The 16,216-nt window shown below is 43.9% G+C and overlaps 1 protein-coding gene across 2 annotated transcripts in view; it reads right to left on the reverse strand.

Annotated features, from left to right (window-relative positions):
* The window catches only part of LOC131124858 (ankyrin repeat- and BTB/POZ domain-containing protein 3-A-like), a 135,097-nt gene that overhangs the window by 57,020 nt on the left and 61,861 nt on the right, over positions 1 to 16,216 (reverse strand). For both annotated transcript variants that reach the window (XM_058065760.2, XM_058065762.2), the window contains exons 3-4: positions 9,070 to 9,228; positions 364 to 571 (exon numbers count right to left, since the gene is read on the reverse strand). In XM_058065760.2, coding sequence (XP_057921743.2) covers positions 364 to 571; positions 9,070 to 9,228 — 367 coding nt within the window. The remainder of the gene's footprint in view (positions 1 to 363; positions 572 to 9,069; positions 9,229 to 16,216) is intronic.

The following is a 16,216-nucleotide window of genomic DNA, read 5'->3' on the forward strand; positions in this document are numbered from 1 at the left end:
CAAAGTGGTGCGTGCTCACAGACGGTGTCACTCGCTACATTGGAAAAGGAATGCCGCCATTTAATACGGAATGGTGATGTTTCCATGAAAAATTAAACCAACGTGGTTGATCTCAAACGTATTTTTCTGTCAACAGCTTGCCCAGCTTACATAGCATACTGTGCCAAAGCTAATATGGCTAATATGGCTAGTACCATCAAATGTGAATTACATCTCTCATGGCAATAATTCATGAAAAATGGTCTAAAAAACAATGCTGTCCACAATATCGATTGTCGACCATAACTCGTAGCGCAATTATCGACCGGTTATGGTCGCAGGCCTACGTACAGACCTAACCTAATTAGGAGAATGCCGCCTCACCTCTCAGTGTACAAGGTGACCTTCGAGGGTTCCATGTTGGGGTTCTCCCACTCCATCTGCGGACAGTGCATGAAGTAACACAAAGTGTACAGGGCCTCAGGCTCCCAGTGGACGCTGGTGCTGCTCTTCTGGTGGAGTGGGGTGTCGTTGCCGGGGTTCTTGATGTGCAGCGGCTGCAGGTGGTGCATGGCCCGCGACACCAGGTCACCTGGACAGGAAGTGGACACACAGGAATTATGGACAATATCAGTCCGATGCCAGCGGATGCTATGTCAAAGTACACCGTCCTCTCTTTGTTCCCTCTCATGTTGACTATTTGGGTCTCCAAAGCTGTCGTGACGACATCGCCATTTTGGACATGAGCTTTTTGGCTGAATGTGAGGAGACGTGATAAAAACAAAGACGGGAAGCAATCCAAGCCTCAGATCCTCACGAGGGAACCATGGCCATAAATAACGGCTGTTTGTTTTTTGCGTGCAGGAGGCAGCCACCGTGCAAGCCCACCGCTAATGCCTCCCCTGTACCGCAGCCAGACATCATGAAGCCTTGTGTTGCTTCATTAATTGTTCTGCTTCCTTTGCTGTGGTCAGCAAGTACTACATTTTGCTCAGCAGAAAAAAAAGCTTCATTTGGGTCATCCAACGCCGGGAAGTTATTCCCTTACACAGTAAAACGTCCTCCTCGGAAATAATGACAATGAAGCGTCATCACTTAATGACATTGTGCCACCACGGCTTCTCATTGATCAACAACTCGCCCAAAAGAGGTTGCGATTGTTTATTGGCATTTTTACATTTTGTGGAGCTAAACCAGGCGGTCCTCGGTTTATGGGTTGGGTCTAGAGGTTCGGGGAGGGGTGTCTAAGGTGTGGTCTGCGGCCTGTGGAACATTTAAAAAATATGACAACCAAAAAACTAAAATAAAAAAAACATAAAGTCAAAATATTAAGAGATAATATTACATTCTAATATTATGGAATGACATCATTCTAGTTGCATATTGTGGAAATATTAAAGAAAAAAATATTTTTTAAAGACGGAATATTATGAGAGACAAACAAAATAAATACAGTAGTTTTTTTATTTTTGGAAAATTAGTTAAATAGTAAATAGGGGTAAATAGTTATAATCTTACCAGAATAAAGCCAAAATATTATGGGGATAATGTCATAATTTTGAGAAAAACAACAATGAAACAACAATAGCAAAAAAGAATAAATAAATTCCAACTAGAAAATTTTAAGACAATAAACTCGTAATCTTATGAGGACAAATATTGTCATTTAGTAGCATAGAGTTGAAATGTAAAAGAAAAAATAACTTATTATTAAAAAGTTGTAATATTATGAGAAAAAAATTTAAAAACGGGGGAAATTAATTTTGGGGAAGAAGTTATAATGTTATTGGAATAAAGTCCAAATATTACAGGAATAAAGTCCGAATATTCTGAAAGGGAAATGTATGAAATAAAATGTATGCATGAAATATATCACTTCTTCAAAATATCAAAGTGGCGAGTTGCATCCTTTCATTTTTCCTTTCATGTGTCCCTTCTTGAAAAAGTTAAAGTTTTTTTTAAGAGTAAAATAATTAAGTATGTAAATGTTCAGCCATATAAAATAAGAAATAACATGTTTCTGCATGTATTAATAATCCACCATTGATTATTTGACTGTGGTGTACCCTCGGGGCAGAAATCACTTGCCAGTGAGGATAATGAGGAGACAAAAAAGCAAACTTCAACCCAAATGACGACAGCAGCTCCTTCCGATGTGGTTTCACCTCCTCCTGGCCTGCAAATAATGTGTGTTGTGCTCGCTGTTCTGCCATTTTGGATGTTGGAAGTTATTACAAGGACCTGTCCTGAAATGTTGCTTTTTTACTTATATTTAGCTTGTCTTTAGTTTTCTCCATTGGTTTGACAGCACAGGGAGGGCTGCTGCTATATAAACATATACCGAGCCACCAATTTCCCATCCACACTCTTGTGGGAATTAAGCACATAGGCGGGATGGAAGAGTCCTCTGACTCAGTGTCACGGCCTGAGGATGTTTAATCACAGCTCGCTAATGCGGGCGACTCAGAGACACGCCTTGAGGCCACATTAGCCATTCCCTGGCGACTATTAATCACGCTCCATTTCGGGTCATCATCATCCTTATCGTCGTCATTGTGAGGCTAGCAGGTGCTGGAATTCATCACAGAGATAGCCTGGATATGAAGCTAGGCTGGATACGGAGCGTTTCCAGCTACCTGGTGGGACCGCAGGGTGACTCAGCCAACATATGGACCAGTCCACCTCCAACGGACCAGCTGGAGTCCAGCCAAACGGCAATCAAACTAATTGCTTTTTTAACTCTGCTGCCCTCTATTGGACAAACCGTGAAGAGATTTAAGATTAAGATATGGCTTTTTAATCAGGGATTTTCAACATTATCAGTGGATGTTGACAGAACAATTAGATATCAGTTCGTATAGTTTTTTTTCACACACAAAATCTATTTTTTCATTCACAAAAGATTTCAAATAGACTCAAATCATAAACGTGTATTTTGTGTCCTCATCATTAGAATAGCACATTACTTAAGACAGCCCACTTTAACTTATGGTAGGACTTTAAGTCGTAGAACCAGCTCAACTATACAAAATATACGATGGAAAATAATAATAATAATAATAATAAGAAGAAGAAGAAGAAGAAGAAAGACAATATGGTTTCCTCCCACATTCCAAAAACATGCTAGGTTAATTGGCGTCTCTAAATTTCCATAGGTATGAATGTGAGTGTGAATGGTTGTTTGTCTGGGATCGGCTCCAGCACTCCCGCGGCCCTCCTGAGGACAAGAGGTAGAAAATGAATAATAATAATAATAATAATAATAGTGATTCGATTTATTTATAGTGCAAGGCACCGATCAGGGTTTTATGCTGCCATGAAAATGTCCAAGAGCTACCCAGCTTGGTAACATTTATTTCCACAGCTTATTCCAAGCCAAACAAAGCCAACATGCTTGTTTTACCAGAACATGAACAATATGCTGGTATCCACAAGGCACTTTTTCTATTTCACAATGCATTTATTTCTAGTCTTCTCACGCTATTCACTGAAATCCTGAATAAAAAGCAGGTTTATTCACCTCTGCTGGGCCCCTCCGGCCGCATCCGCTGCCTTCTGAAGCGTACTAGATGCAGCCAACTCCCTGTCATCTGTAGCCCCACGTAGCCCCTGCATGCTCCCAAATCTGAACCCCACATCACGGAGGCGTTATTCTACCCAAATTTGCCCACTCTAGCAAGTACAGCGAGTTGAGACCGGGGCTTGCCCCCAATCTAAGCTTTTCAAAGACATTTTTTGAGGCACGTTTTGCAGGCCGCAAAACTTCTATCACTCTCACAAAGACAGGAAGTCCCACACTGCAGACATGGTTGGTCTGGATGCTGCAGCGGGGTCGGAGTTGATCGGCGGAGGGGCCGATCAATCGGAGCACCCCTACCGAAGACGTATTTATACGTTTCATAATCCTGAATGCCCAATCCCAACTTGGCATTTATACATATTTTTAGTGTGAGGCAAAAAGAGGCGATGATGCAACTCTCCACTAAGAACACTAATTAACACTTCAGAGCGCTTTTAAGACAGGAAGGAGGAAGTGTAGCGTGGAGGAGTGTAGCATGCAGAAGTAAATTTTAATACATTTTAATCAATGCAGGTGCAAATTTTAATCAATCAGAGTTGAGGGTGTTATATTTGTAAATAAATAGTCATTTTGATGTAAAACAATCCATTTTTGGTGTTGTTTACGTTGGTATAGTTGTTTAGCTATTTGACATATTTGTGTCAAAGTTATGCCAGAAATGTATCTTGTCACAAAAAGCTGCTTTTCTCCCTTTTCAGGTCGGGAACTGATATTTCCTTGAAACTTACCTACAGTGCATCCGGAAAGTATTCACAGCGCTTCACTTTTTCCACATTTTGTCATGTTACAGCCTCATTCCAAATTGTATTAATTTAATCTCTTACCTCAAAATTCTACACAAAATACTCCATTATGACAATGTGAAAAAAGTTTTTTTTGACATGTTTTGAATTTATTAAAAATAGAAAACAAAAAAACCACATTTACATAAGTATTCACAGCCTTTGCCATGAAGCTCAAAATTGAGCTCAGGTGCATCTTTTTTCCACTGATCATCCTTGAGATCTTTCTACAGCTTAATTGGAGTCCACCTGCAGTAAATTCAGTTGATTGGACATGATTTGGAAATATAATAACTGTCTATATAAGGTCCCACAGTTGACTGTGCATGTCAGAGCACAAACACCAAGCATGAAGTCAAAAGAACTGTCTGTAGACCTGCGAGACAGGATTGTCTTGAGGCACAAATCTGGGGAAGGATACAGAAAAATTTCTGCTGCTTTGAAGGTCCCAATGAGCACAGTGGCCTCCATTATTCGTAAATGGAAGACGTTTGGAACCACCAGGAGTCTTCCTAGAGCTGGCCGGCCTTCTAAACTGAGCGATCGGGGAAGAAGGGCCTTAGTCAGGGAGGTGACCAAGGCCCCGATGGTCACTCTGTCAGAGCTCCAGCGTTCCTCTGTGGAGAGAGGAGAGCCTTCCAGAAGGACAACCATCTCTGCAGCAATCCACCAATCAGGCCTGTATGGTAGAGTGGCCAGACGAAAGCCACTCCTTAGTAAAAGGAACATGGCAGCCCGTCTGGAATTTGCCAAAAAGCACCTGAATGACTCTCAGACCATGAGAAACAAAATTCTCTGGTCTGATGAGACAAAGATTGAACTATTTGGTGTGAATGCCAGGCGTCATGTTTGGAGGAAACCAGGCACTGCTCATCACCAGGCCAATACCATCCCTACAGTGAAGCATGGTGGTGGCAGCATCATGCTGTGGGGATGTTTTTCAGCAGCAGGAACTGGCAGACTAGTCAGGATAGAAGGAAAATGAATGCAGCAATATATAGAGATATCCTGGATGAAAACCTGCTCCAGAGCGCTCTTGACCTCAGTAGACTGGTCATGTACCTTGACCATATAGACAGTAGACATTAGCACACAGCCAAGATCTCAAAAGATTGGCTTCAGAACCACTCCGTGAATGTCCTGGAGTGGCCCAGCCAGAGTCCAGACTTGAATCCGATCGAACATCTCTGGAGAGATCTGAAAATGGCTGTGCACAGACGTCTCCCATCCAACCTGATGGAGCTTGAGACTTATTGCAAAGAAGAATGGGCAAAACTGCCTAAAGATAGGTGTGCTAAACTTGTGGGATCATATTCAAAAAGACTTGAGGCTGTAATTGCTGCCAAAGGTGGATCAACAAAGTATTAAGCAAAGGCTGTGAATACTTACGTATGTAAATGTGATTTTTTTGTTTTCTATTTTTAATAAATTCAAAACATGTCAAAAAAACCTTTTTTCACATTGTCATAATGGAGTATTTTGTGTAGAATTTTGAGGTAAGAGATTAATTTAATACAGTTTGGAATGAGGCTGTAACATGACAAAATGTAGAAAAAGTGAAGCGCTGTGAATACTTTCCGGATGCACTGTATGTTCTACTGCTGATTACTACAGAACGGAAAAAGGTAGAAACAAACTTTCTTCTTCTGATAGAAGATGGGAGTCCAGTCTTTCTTTTGGTAGGTTCCATGTTTATGTAGCCATAGAAGACAATATTCTGCATGTCTTGAAAGATGAGCGAAATGGTCTTCAATGGCCAGTACTGTCTTTGGACATGGCAGGGATTGAACGAGTTAATCATAAACAAACAAGGCCCTCTTGCCATCGTAGCCTCTGTCTATCCGAAGTGAAAGATTCTTCCCACTAGAAGCACTCTCAGGCTCTTTAAAAGCTCTGTGTAATTATTTATTTTTGCTCACTGTGGCGTTTAATGAAGGTCTTCTCAGTTTGCGCTCTTGATTAGCCAGCATGTTAAACGAGTGGTGAAACACCCCATATACGGAAACAATACAACCCAAAATGACCAACTGTGCTGTGTTCTATGCCATGAAAGGATATTTATATATACAGGAAGACAACAACAACAGTGTGTGGCCCCGCCCACTTTGGGGTCACTGCCAGAGCATGTCCATCTTGAATAACTTATAATCACTAATGTTCATTCCCTCGCGTCAGCCAGAGGTGAGAGTGCAGGAACAAGGACATCCCAGTGCGAGGAGGCGGAGCAATGGTGTTTGACGTTTGTGGGGAAACGAGGACAATCTTGTTTGGGCTTAATGGCTTCATGGTTTCAAGCGAAGCCTTGGCGAGCACGCTTGGATCCTCACCGCCTGTCGTCATCCTTGTGATTGTTGGTGTTTTCTTGGAATGACGCTTCTGCCTTCGGAGGCGCTGCCAAAAGGATGCTGGAGGACGCGCAAGAGCCAAGAACACCAACGGCAATAAATTCTGAAGATGTCCGATGGGGGACACTTCATTAGGTACTAGATACAACTCAAATGTGCATTTCTAAACATCATAATGAATTTATTTCAGTGGGATTTAACTGTGAATGTGTGCAAATGTAATATTTCAATAGCATTTTAAGAATTGCAGTCCTTAATAAACAAAATGTTTATTAAGGACTGCACGGGGGTCGAGTGGTTAGCGTGCAGACCTCACAGCTAGGAGACCCGAGTTTAATCCCACCCTTGGCCATCTCTGTGGAGTTTGCATGTTCTTCCCGTGCATGTGTGGGTTTTCTTTGGGTACTCCGGTTTCCTCCCTCATTCCAAAAACATGCTAGGTTAATTGGCCACTCCAAATTGTCCATAGGTATGAATGTGGGTGGGAATGGTTGTCTATATGTGCCTGTGATTGGCTGGCTCGCCCGAAGAATGGTTGTTTGTCTATACGTGTCCTGTGATTGGCTGGCTCTGTGCCCTGTGATTGGCTGACCACCAGTCCATGGTGTTCCCCGCATCTTGCTCGAAAACAGCTAGGATAGGCTCCAGCACCCCCCGCGACCCTGTGAGGATAAGCGGTTGAAAATGAATGAATGTTTTATTTATTTATAATGTTTTATATTAACTCATTCAATCCCAGCCATTTTTAGTAATCCACATTACAGCATAGGTAAGGTTTACCATAGGTAAACTATACCAACATAAACATGCTTTTTTATTCCAAATATAACAATTGACAATTAACAATTATTGTGTTAAAAGATCCCTACATCATCTTTGTGGTGTGGCGGGCCGTTAACAGCTTCCTCTTCTGCTTCCTCTCATGATGCGCTTCTGCCACCAAGTTGCCATTCTCATGGCATTAAAATTGCCCTCAAGCCCAATTCACTAGTGAGGTGTTGCATCATCACCTGTGTCAGCCTCTTGCACAAAAGAAAAGTAAAAGCTGTGAATGCATTGTTGGGATCGGTTGATGAAATAGTCTACTACGTAGTGAATGAGATAATGGAATAACTTTTTCTCGCAGTAAGGTTCCAAGGTATGTTACTTTAACATCTCTCGCCTTCTCCACTGTGTGACACCAATACAAAAGAAGGTCAGACATTGCTGGATGAAGACAAATGACGTAGGCCGGAGTTAAAAAAATAGATGGCCTGGAGATGAAATTTGACACATCTGAGCGAATCTCTGCCAGTAAGTGGCTATTCCATTAAAAGACATTCCAATCCCTGGGGAACATTACAACATATGGATCATGGAGCACGCTGTGGGAGCTTGATTGACTGCTTTAAGAGCTCTCGCAGGACCGGGAGAGTGTGAAGAATCGGTTCTTGATAAGAAGAAGACATGCACCGGGGCGACACATGCGCAGCCAGTCGCTTCATATTCGGGATATTTGTCGTTTTGGACTTGCAAATGCCTGGCGGGCGCTGACCTTGGACTCAAAGGTTCCACATCAGCAGGTGTTAGAACAGCTGCACCAGAACATATCCTGCCCGCTGGCTACTGGTGGGTGTTATCGGGGTGGGGGGTACGGGGTGGGGAGGGGTGAGCATGCTGGAGCCAGGGGAAGAGCACCCTAATCGTCTGAAATAGCCGTCAGCTGAAGCAAACATTAAAGCGCAATTAGAGGTTAGTGTCATACTGTATGTAGATTAGAAACACATTTCTTTTTAAATCTGCTTTTTTTGCTGATATACAGGACGTTAGTGCGGGAAAAATAGCAAAATAACAAGCAGTTGCATTTCATTCAGTGCACACTACTGACATTGACATAAGTTATTATATGCTGTATACATTATTTCATATTTAATACTATCTCAGGAAATTCAAAGAAATGTATAAAACAAATAAAAACACAAATCCTAATAAGTAGAAAACATTTGTAAAAAAAATTTGATTTACAAAAAAGTAATAAAATACTGTACATTTAAAATAATTGTAGGAAAACCGTGTAATGAAATAAAAACAATTCAATCTCTTCAAGAGTCCTGACTTTTCTTTAAAATAAAGAAAAAGATTAAAAAAAGCAACTGACTTTGTGACTCCGGTGGTGCAATGCCTTGGCCCGCCTGTAGGTGGCGCCACTCGTTTCACAAAATGAAATTAATGAAAACGCCAATTAAACTGATAATTCTAATATTACGTAATTAATGTTAAATCACAAGGAAAACATTTTAAACTTTCACAAAAAAATTATTAAGTAAAATTTTGATTTCATCACCAATATATTTATTTCATCATTGACCATCGTGACGATAAGCTGCAAAAAAGTTATACTTACTCAGCTCGGCAATGTTGCCCACCCTCGTGGCGAGCAGCGACTGCTCAACCGTGCGCAGTTCAGCCTGCGTGTAGCCATGACCTTCGCCCCCGTCGGAGCCCCGGCCCGAGCGCTGCTGGTCCCGATGGAGGGTGAGACTCTCAGGCAGGCTCAGCACACCTGCAGAGGGAGGACAGACAGACTCTGAGTGACAGGAAGACGATTCCAACACTCCCAGTCGGCATTGGTAGTGAAAGAGCAACTTGAGTTAATTTAACTTAAATACATTTGTTGTCTAAATGTTAAATAAAATAAATAAATACAAATAAAATAAAAATGGTGTGGCCATTGCACTTTGCACAATTTTTTGTGAGCCGTGCAGTCTGGCGCAGCGCGACACACCCACACCTCCATCCCTCCCACCGGTGCAAGTGGCAAAGAGGGAGGAGAGATGGACTGCCATCAGAGGCCGCCGTGCGCCTCATTCACCACGTACGTCACCTGGTGGGGCATGTCGTCTGTTCCTGACAGTTACATTAAACACAGCATCAGGCTAATCCTTAAACACAGCATCGGGCTAATCCAGCCATCTTGCATGTTTTCCCATAGATAATAGATGGTAGCCATATGTATATGGCCAAATAGGAGAACCTTGTCATTCATTCATGCATTATCCTCACAAGGGTCGCGGGGGTGCTGGAGCCTATCCCAGCTGTCTTCAAGTGAGAGGCGGGGTACACCCTGGACTGGTCGCCAGCCAATCACAGGGCACATATAGACAAACAGCCATTCATTTGGAGTGGCCAATTAACCTAGCATGTTTTTGGAATGTGGGAGCAAAGCGGAGTACCTGGAGAAAACCCACACATGCACGGGGAGAATATGCAAACTCCACACAGATCAGTCATGTACACCAATCACTGCACTGCATGCTGTCAAACCCCGCCCCTTTAGGTACCACGCACTTGCACCCCGACAGAAGGCTGCCAAAAAGTGGTGTTATTTTGGTACCATTGCCATATTTAGACAATGGAAAATTACCATGATAACCAGCTTGAGTATTTAATCCCGTAAAGCGGCGTGCAAACACCTAAGCAGCTACTTCCCTATCTTGTTTTTCCTGGCGTAAACAGCAATGAGAAAAACCCCATGAGGAAAAGAGAATTCCGCTCTCGTTTCCTTGAACGTCGCAGCCTCGCCTTCACAAAACAAGGCTGAATAATTCACACTCGTCAAGCCGTCACCTCCCGCCCGAGCCCTTCTCTTCTTATCGGGACTGCTGGTGAATTATTCATGGCGTCAAACCACAAAGACACACAAACACCTCCCACTGCGGCGGCGACAACGTCTTATCTCTCCTTCGTGCCCGCATATGGAATATCTGATCCGCTTGGGTCACCATAAACATGAAGAGCGGCTTTGTGACCTCACTTCCTGTCAGCAGTGGAGCGCCACAAATACAAATTTGTTTTTGTGGCGCAGAGGCACACCGCACTGAGTGATGGTCCCAGTGTCGTAGTCCAAATGGGCTTCGGATGGGTTCAAATGTATTAGATTGTGTACCTAATGAACTTTCTCCAAGCTTCACTAACTTTTTATGGTGACATTTGTCAAGTGTCTTTGGGCAAGGGAAAACGCCATGGAGAAAACGTCCATGGAGACCAGAGGCCATAATGGCTTCTGTTTGACCCCTCATGTACGCCACTCGGAGGGAGGGTGGCATTCCTTCATGCCGGACCTTGCAACGCAGCCACAGAAGCAGGGGGTCAATTGTAAAACTCATGCTGGTCGCACAAAGGAGGCAAGATGATGCACATCCTGAGTGGCGGTAAGCCCTCTGGTACTGACAGGTCAAGGTCAATTAGGTCACACGGATCCACCATGGTGATGATGTGCAGGTGGTCCAGCATCGAACGCTAATACTTTTTCTTTTTCCTCTCTCTCTTCTCCTGCAGGAATCGATTTCTCTCTCCCGGAGAGGACGAGCGCGGCCATCTACCCCCACCACTGAGAAAACTCTCCTGGAATATTAACAGGTAGTCGCCATGGCAACAGGCGATTGCGCCGTGATTGGCTCGGCGGGGTTTGAGGGTACCGGAAGTGCAAACACAATAAAAGACTGCCACAGCGGCGTGGCGAGCCCCGCGGCTGGAGATGCGGAGGGGAGCACAATGGGCTCATTGCCGTGGCTGTCAGATAAGGAGAGAATAAAATATATGAATCCAAATATGCAGAAACCCAAAGGTTGGAAAATCCATTTTCCTTACGTTTCTGGACGAAGTCAATGTGCAAGCAATGGCTCATTATGCCTAAACCTAACCTAACCCAACCCTACCCTAACTCTAACCCTAACCCCCTAACCCTACCCTAATCCTACCCCAACTCCAACCCGCCTATCTCTAACCCTAGCCTAATGCTCTCATGTTTCTAAATGAAAGTGAAAGTGAAACGTCCAAAGTTTGGAGACACTTGCTGACACTACTAAGCAAGATCATTCTTTTGACTGTCAAAAGTTTGAAGACACTTCCTAATGCTATTAAGAGCTCCATCTCCAACAGACTCCTGCAGTTCCGTTCCCACAGTGAACTCAACAAGACTTCATTCATTCCAACCTGTCCAAGTCTGCTACTCTAACTTCTGTTAATGCAGGATACTGAAGTTTGATGTAAATATTGCAACAAAAGTGTATGGAGCGAGGTTCTCCAGGCTGCTGGAGTTAGCGTGTCAGTCACATTTGCATATGCTAATTTGGCAAAAAGGAATGAGGTAGGCTGGCCTTACTTCATGTTACCAATCTTTCCTTATGTAGTTACGGTTGAAGACGTTTAGCTCTGAGGCTTGGGTGATTTTTTTCCTTTTGTGAAGATAAAACAATTCACAAAATTTGCCTTTCTTCTTGAAAGGATGAAAACTGTCTCTGCATAAACTGGTAATAAATGCTGTGAGTGAAATCATCCCTTACGCGCCCCATGAAGCATTAGATGAGCAAGTCGAGGCGTTAAGTGACGACTGGCGGGGTCCCATCCGTCATCATTTGAGTGCCACCCATGTTGATGGATCTCAAACAACTTTATTTACAATCTTTTAAAGCCACACAGCAAACAACCTGGCACACGTCTTTCACATCATACCGACGTGAAGCCCGTCTGCAGTCCGGCGCCGACAATCTGGCAAAGTTATTGGGACTTTTGAAATTTGCATACGCATTTACAAAACAAAAAACATGAAAAACAAAACAAATAGAACTGCACAATAACTTCCTTCCATTGCTTCTTTTTGTCCTTTTATCAAAGTCACAAACAAGATGGAGCCGCTTCTCAGTGCTTTTTAAATGCTGCCTGTTGAGAAGAGTGACATGTGCTTGCACGCCCGAGTTCCCAAAAGTCTGATTACTCGCAAAACATAACGACAAAGCAGCTAAGTTGGCAACACTGAACAGAACAAGCATGTCTGCCGTGTGTGGGACCTCCTGTGTTTGTGTGAGTGATAGAAGTGGTAAGTTTGAGGCTTGCGATATGATAGAAAGATTAGACTCCCGTCTTTCATCATAGAAAAAAAATTGGTTTCTACCTTTTTGCGTCCTCTAGTAATCAGTAGTAGATCATACGTAAGTTTCAGGAAAATATCAGTTCCCAACCAAAAAAGGGAAAAAGCAGCTTATTGTGAAAAGATACAACTTTCACTTAAACACAAATGTTTTGCTTATGTTATAGCAAAACATTGCATTGACTTGTCACAATGTGGGTTACCCCCTTGTGACAGCTTTTTTACTTCTTTGCCTCTGTTCCGGTGTCCATGCCCTTATTTTATAACTACTTCCTTTCTTGTTCCCTTCCGTTTTCTCTATCCAGGCTCATTTCACGCACCTGTCCCTAATTTCACACTCCCTATTTAGTTCAGGTGTGTGCGCTTTCGTTTGTGGCGTCATTGTCTTTGGTTTGGCTTGTTTTGTAGTGGTTGTTGTGCTATCCTGTTATCTGCATCCTGGGGTCGCATGGCAAAGCCCTCAAGTGCGAACGTGACACAACTATCTAAACAACTATAAGTACTAACTATATCTAAACAACTATACCAACATAAACAGGACAAAAGAGTTGAGTTTTTCTACATGAAAATAACAATTTCTTTTAAATTTTCACATTTGGATCCGACCTCAAAATCAAATGCACCTCTGCCACCTTGTGGCCGTGATCATGGCTTAAAAAGACTCTAAGAGTGACATCCATTAATGTGCAGTTTCTTCATCACCTCTTTTAGCCTCTTGTGCAAAAAAAGTGTAAAATATGTCCTTGGTATTGAATTAGGCTGCACGGCAGTCGAGTGGTTAGCGCGCAGACCTCACAGCTAGGAGACCCGAGTTCAATCCCATCTTTCTGTGTGGAGTTTGCGTGTTCTCCCTGTGCATGCGTGGGTTTTCTCCGGGTACTCCGGTTTCCTCCCACATTCCACATTACACAATTTAGTGTTTTTTTCCAACCTCACAAAGACAAAGAGACCTAAAAAAAAACACACAACACGACACGCAATTCGCAGAGGCAGCTCCACTTTTCGGTGATGTGAGCTAACGTGCTTCCAGGTCAGCGGAGCGCCGGGCGGGCACGGCGACCAGTCACGAAGGTTTGGGCGAGGGTTGAGGTTACGCAGCTGTGACGGCTCAGCAGCCCAAGGCTGACGGCACGCCGCTCCACAAAGACTCCTTCTTTGTCATAAATAAACACCTCAAATGCGGGGATCTTATGTTCCCTCCACCCCTTGCTGACTTCGAGATGACCCAAAGCCTCCACCCCGCCCTCAAATATGAACCATTCACATATTCTGGCACCCTGGCCTCGTCCAGATGGACACCATATGTCTGGCACGTGTGCAGCGAGCTGGGAGGACCTGAGAGGTGAGGACCGGTGAGCTCCGCTTGCACCTGCACTGCTCGTGAAAACAAACATGACAGTTCTATTCACAAATACACACATGCAGTACAAGCAAGCAGGAAATATTCCTAAATACTCAGCGTGAGTTAAACAGGAGCATTAGAACAGTGTTTCACTGTCTCATTTGCATAATCGGCCATGAAGCATTTGCATGTGATTGGAATGGATGCCGCAGGAAAGAGGAGTCCCAATGTGGTAGACAAACATGAAAAGCACAACACGCATGAACACGCTAGTGTACATTAGTGTGTGATAATACAACTACACACTATATGCAGTTTGGGAAAAGTCTGTATCTCCGTGTCCCTGTGTGAAAAAGTGATATCCCCCTAAAACCAATAAGTGATTGGGCCACCCTTAGCAGCAACCACTGCAATCAAGCGTTTGTGATAACTTGCAATGAGTCTCTTCCAGGAATTGTTGTCATTCAGCCACATTGGAGGCTTTTCCAGCATGAAGCCTTTTGAATGCCACAGCATCTCAATAGGATTCAGCTCAGGACTTGGCCTAGGCCGCTCCAAAGTCTTCATTTGGTTTTTCTTCAGACATTCAGAGGTGGACCTGCTGGTGTGTTTTGGATCATTGTCCTTCTGCACAACCCAAGTTGCTTTCAGCTTGAGGTCACCAACAGATGACCGGACATTCTCCTTGAGCAGAATTCATGCTTCCATTTATCACAGCAAGTCTTCCAGGTCCTGAAGCAACAAATCAGCCCCAGACCATCACACTACGACCACCATATTTTACTCATTCTATCATGTTCTTTTTCTGACTTTTGTGCCAGACGCAAAAAAATGTAGGTTGCAGGTATGTTTGCTACGCTGTAAAACAGACTGTGGTGTTTTTGTGTGTGTGGAGATGTGGAGGGTGTGCTCTGCTGCGTCGCTTCCATCCTCTCCTCTGGGACAAATGAGCCGTTGTCTGCACACACAAGCCAGCAAGGAGCTGCCAGGAAAGTGCAGGAATGCAAGAAAACACTTCTTGTCGGATTAGCATAACAGGTCAAGGAGGAGGAAGAGCGTGACCAGGCACCCGTGTTTCTCCTGACCTTGTGTGACCTTGCTAGAAAGCTTGACGGGTGACACGGAAGGAGAAACCTGACAGCAGCAGAGGAACTCAAACATGTCAAAACAACCCCGATAAATCTTACAGGAGTCATTCTTAATACCTGATGACAGCAATAATAACCACAATAAGCGATATTATCATCATGTAATACTGCTACTAGTAATACTACTACTACTACTACTACTAATAGTAGCTATGGGCCATTATTTAAAACAATACAGTCAACAAGTATATTTTTGTATGACTATTTTTCTTTATTATTAACATATTAGCTCTTAAACTCGCCCACAAACGTTCAGCAAATACAAAATATGAGCAAGTGAGACCTCTCACTCTGACACAATAAAGTTGCAGGAAACAGGGGGGCCTGCGCTCAGTAGAGGCCCTGGGCGCAGGCACAGCAAACCGGCTGTTAAGGACTTACTCTCGACTGCCACGACAGCCACAGACATCGCAGGGGGCGGGCACGGACTGGCTCTGGCCCCTGCCCACCATTCAGACCTATGGAACTTGTGCGGTGGAATTGCACTTCGGCGGACAGCACTTTGGCACACATTGTTTTCCCCTCCTCGGTGCAGAATTTTTCTACGCACACGGATTATTGGTGGACATTAAGAACGGCCGGTTGGTGGATGCGTTCACGCTTTCGTCCCATGCCTGTGTCTGGGACGGAGGGCAGTACGATGGCCTCTGCTGCTCACAATCAGAGGACGACGACTTCCAGCGCCTCCTCAAGGAGTTCCCCAGCCTCACCAACCCCACCTTGGTCGAACACCACATTGACACCACGGACCCCCCCCTGTCCACGCCCGAGCCCACCGCCTCGACCCTGCGAAGTTGGCAGTCGCCAAGTCGGAGTTCACTGGTACCACTTTTTGGTCTTCCGATGGCAAGTCTCAACAGTTAGTACAAAATGCTGCAGCACAACTTCTTACAAGGACGCGTAAGTTTGACAATATTTCTGCATATCCTGCACTGGCTCCCAGTTCATTTAAGATGTGACTTTAAGGTTCTGCTTCTTGTTTACAAAGTATGACATGGTTTGGATCTGGTTGACCTAATTGTACCCTATGCTCCGTCTAGAAACCTATAACACGCCGGCCTTTTGACAATCCCGAGAGCCAGAAAGAAGTATGCGTGCTCTAGAGCCTTTTCTATTTGCACTCTAAAAAATA

Source organism: Doryrhamphus excisus, linkage group LG2, assembly GCF_037039965.1.
Source record: "Doryrhamphus excisus strain RoL-2023G ecotype Guam linkage group LG2, RoL_Dexc_Guam_v1.1, whole genome shotgun sequence".
NCBI lineage: Eukaryota > Metazoa > Chordata > Actinopteri > Syngnathiformes > Syngnathidae > Doryrhamphus > Doryrhamphus excisus.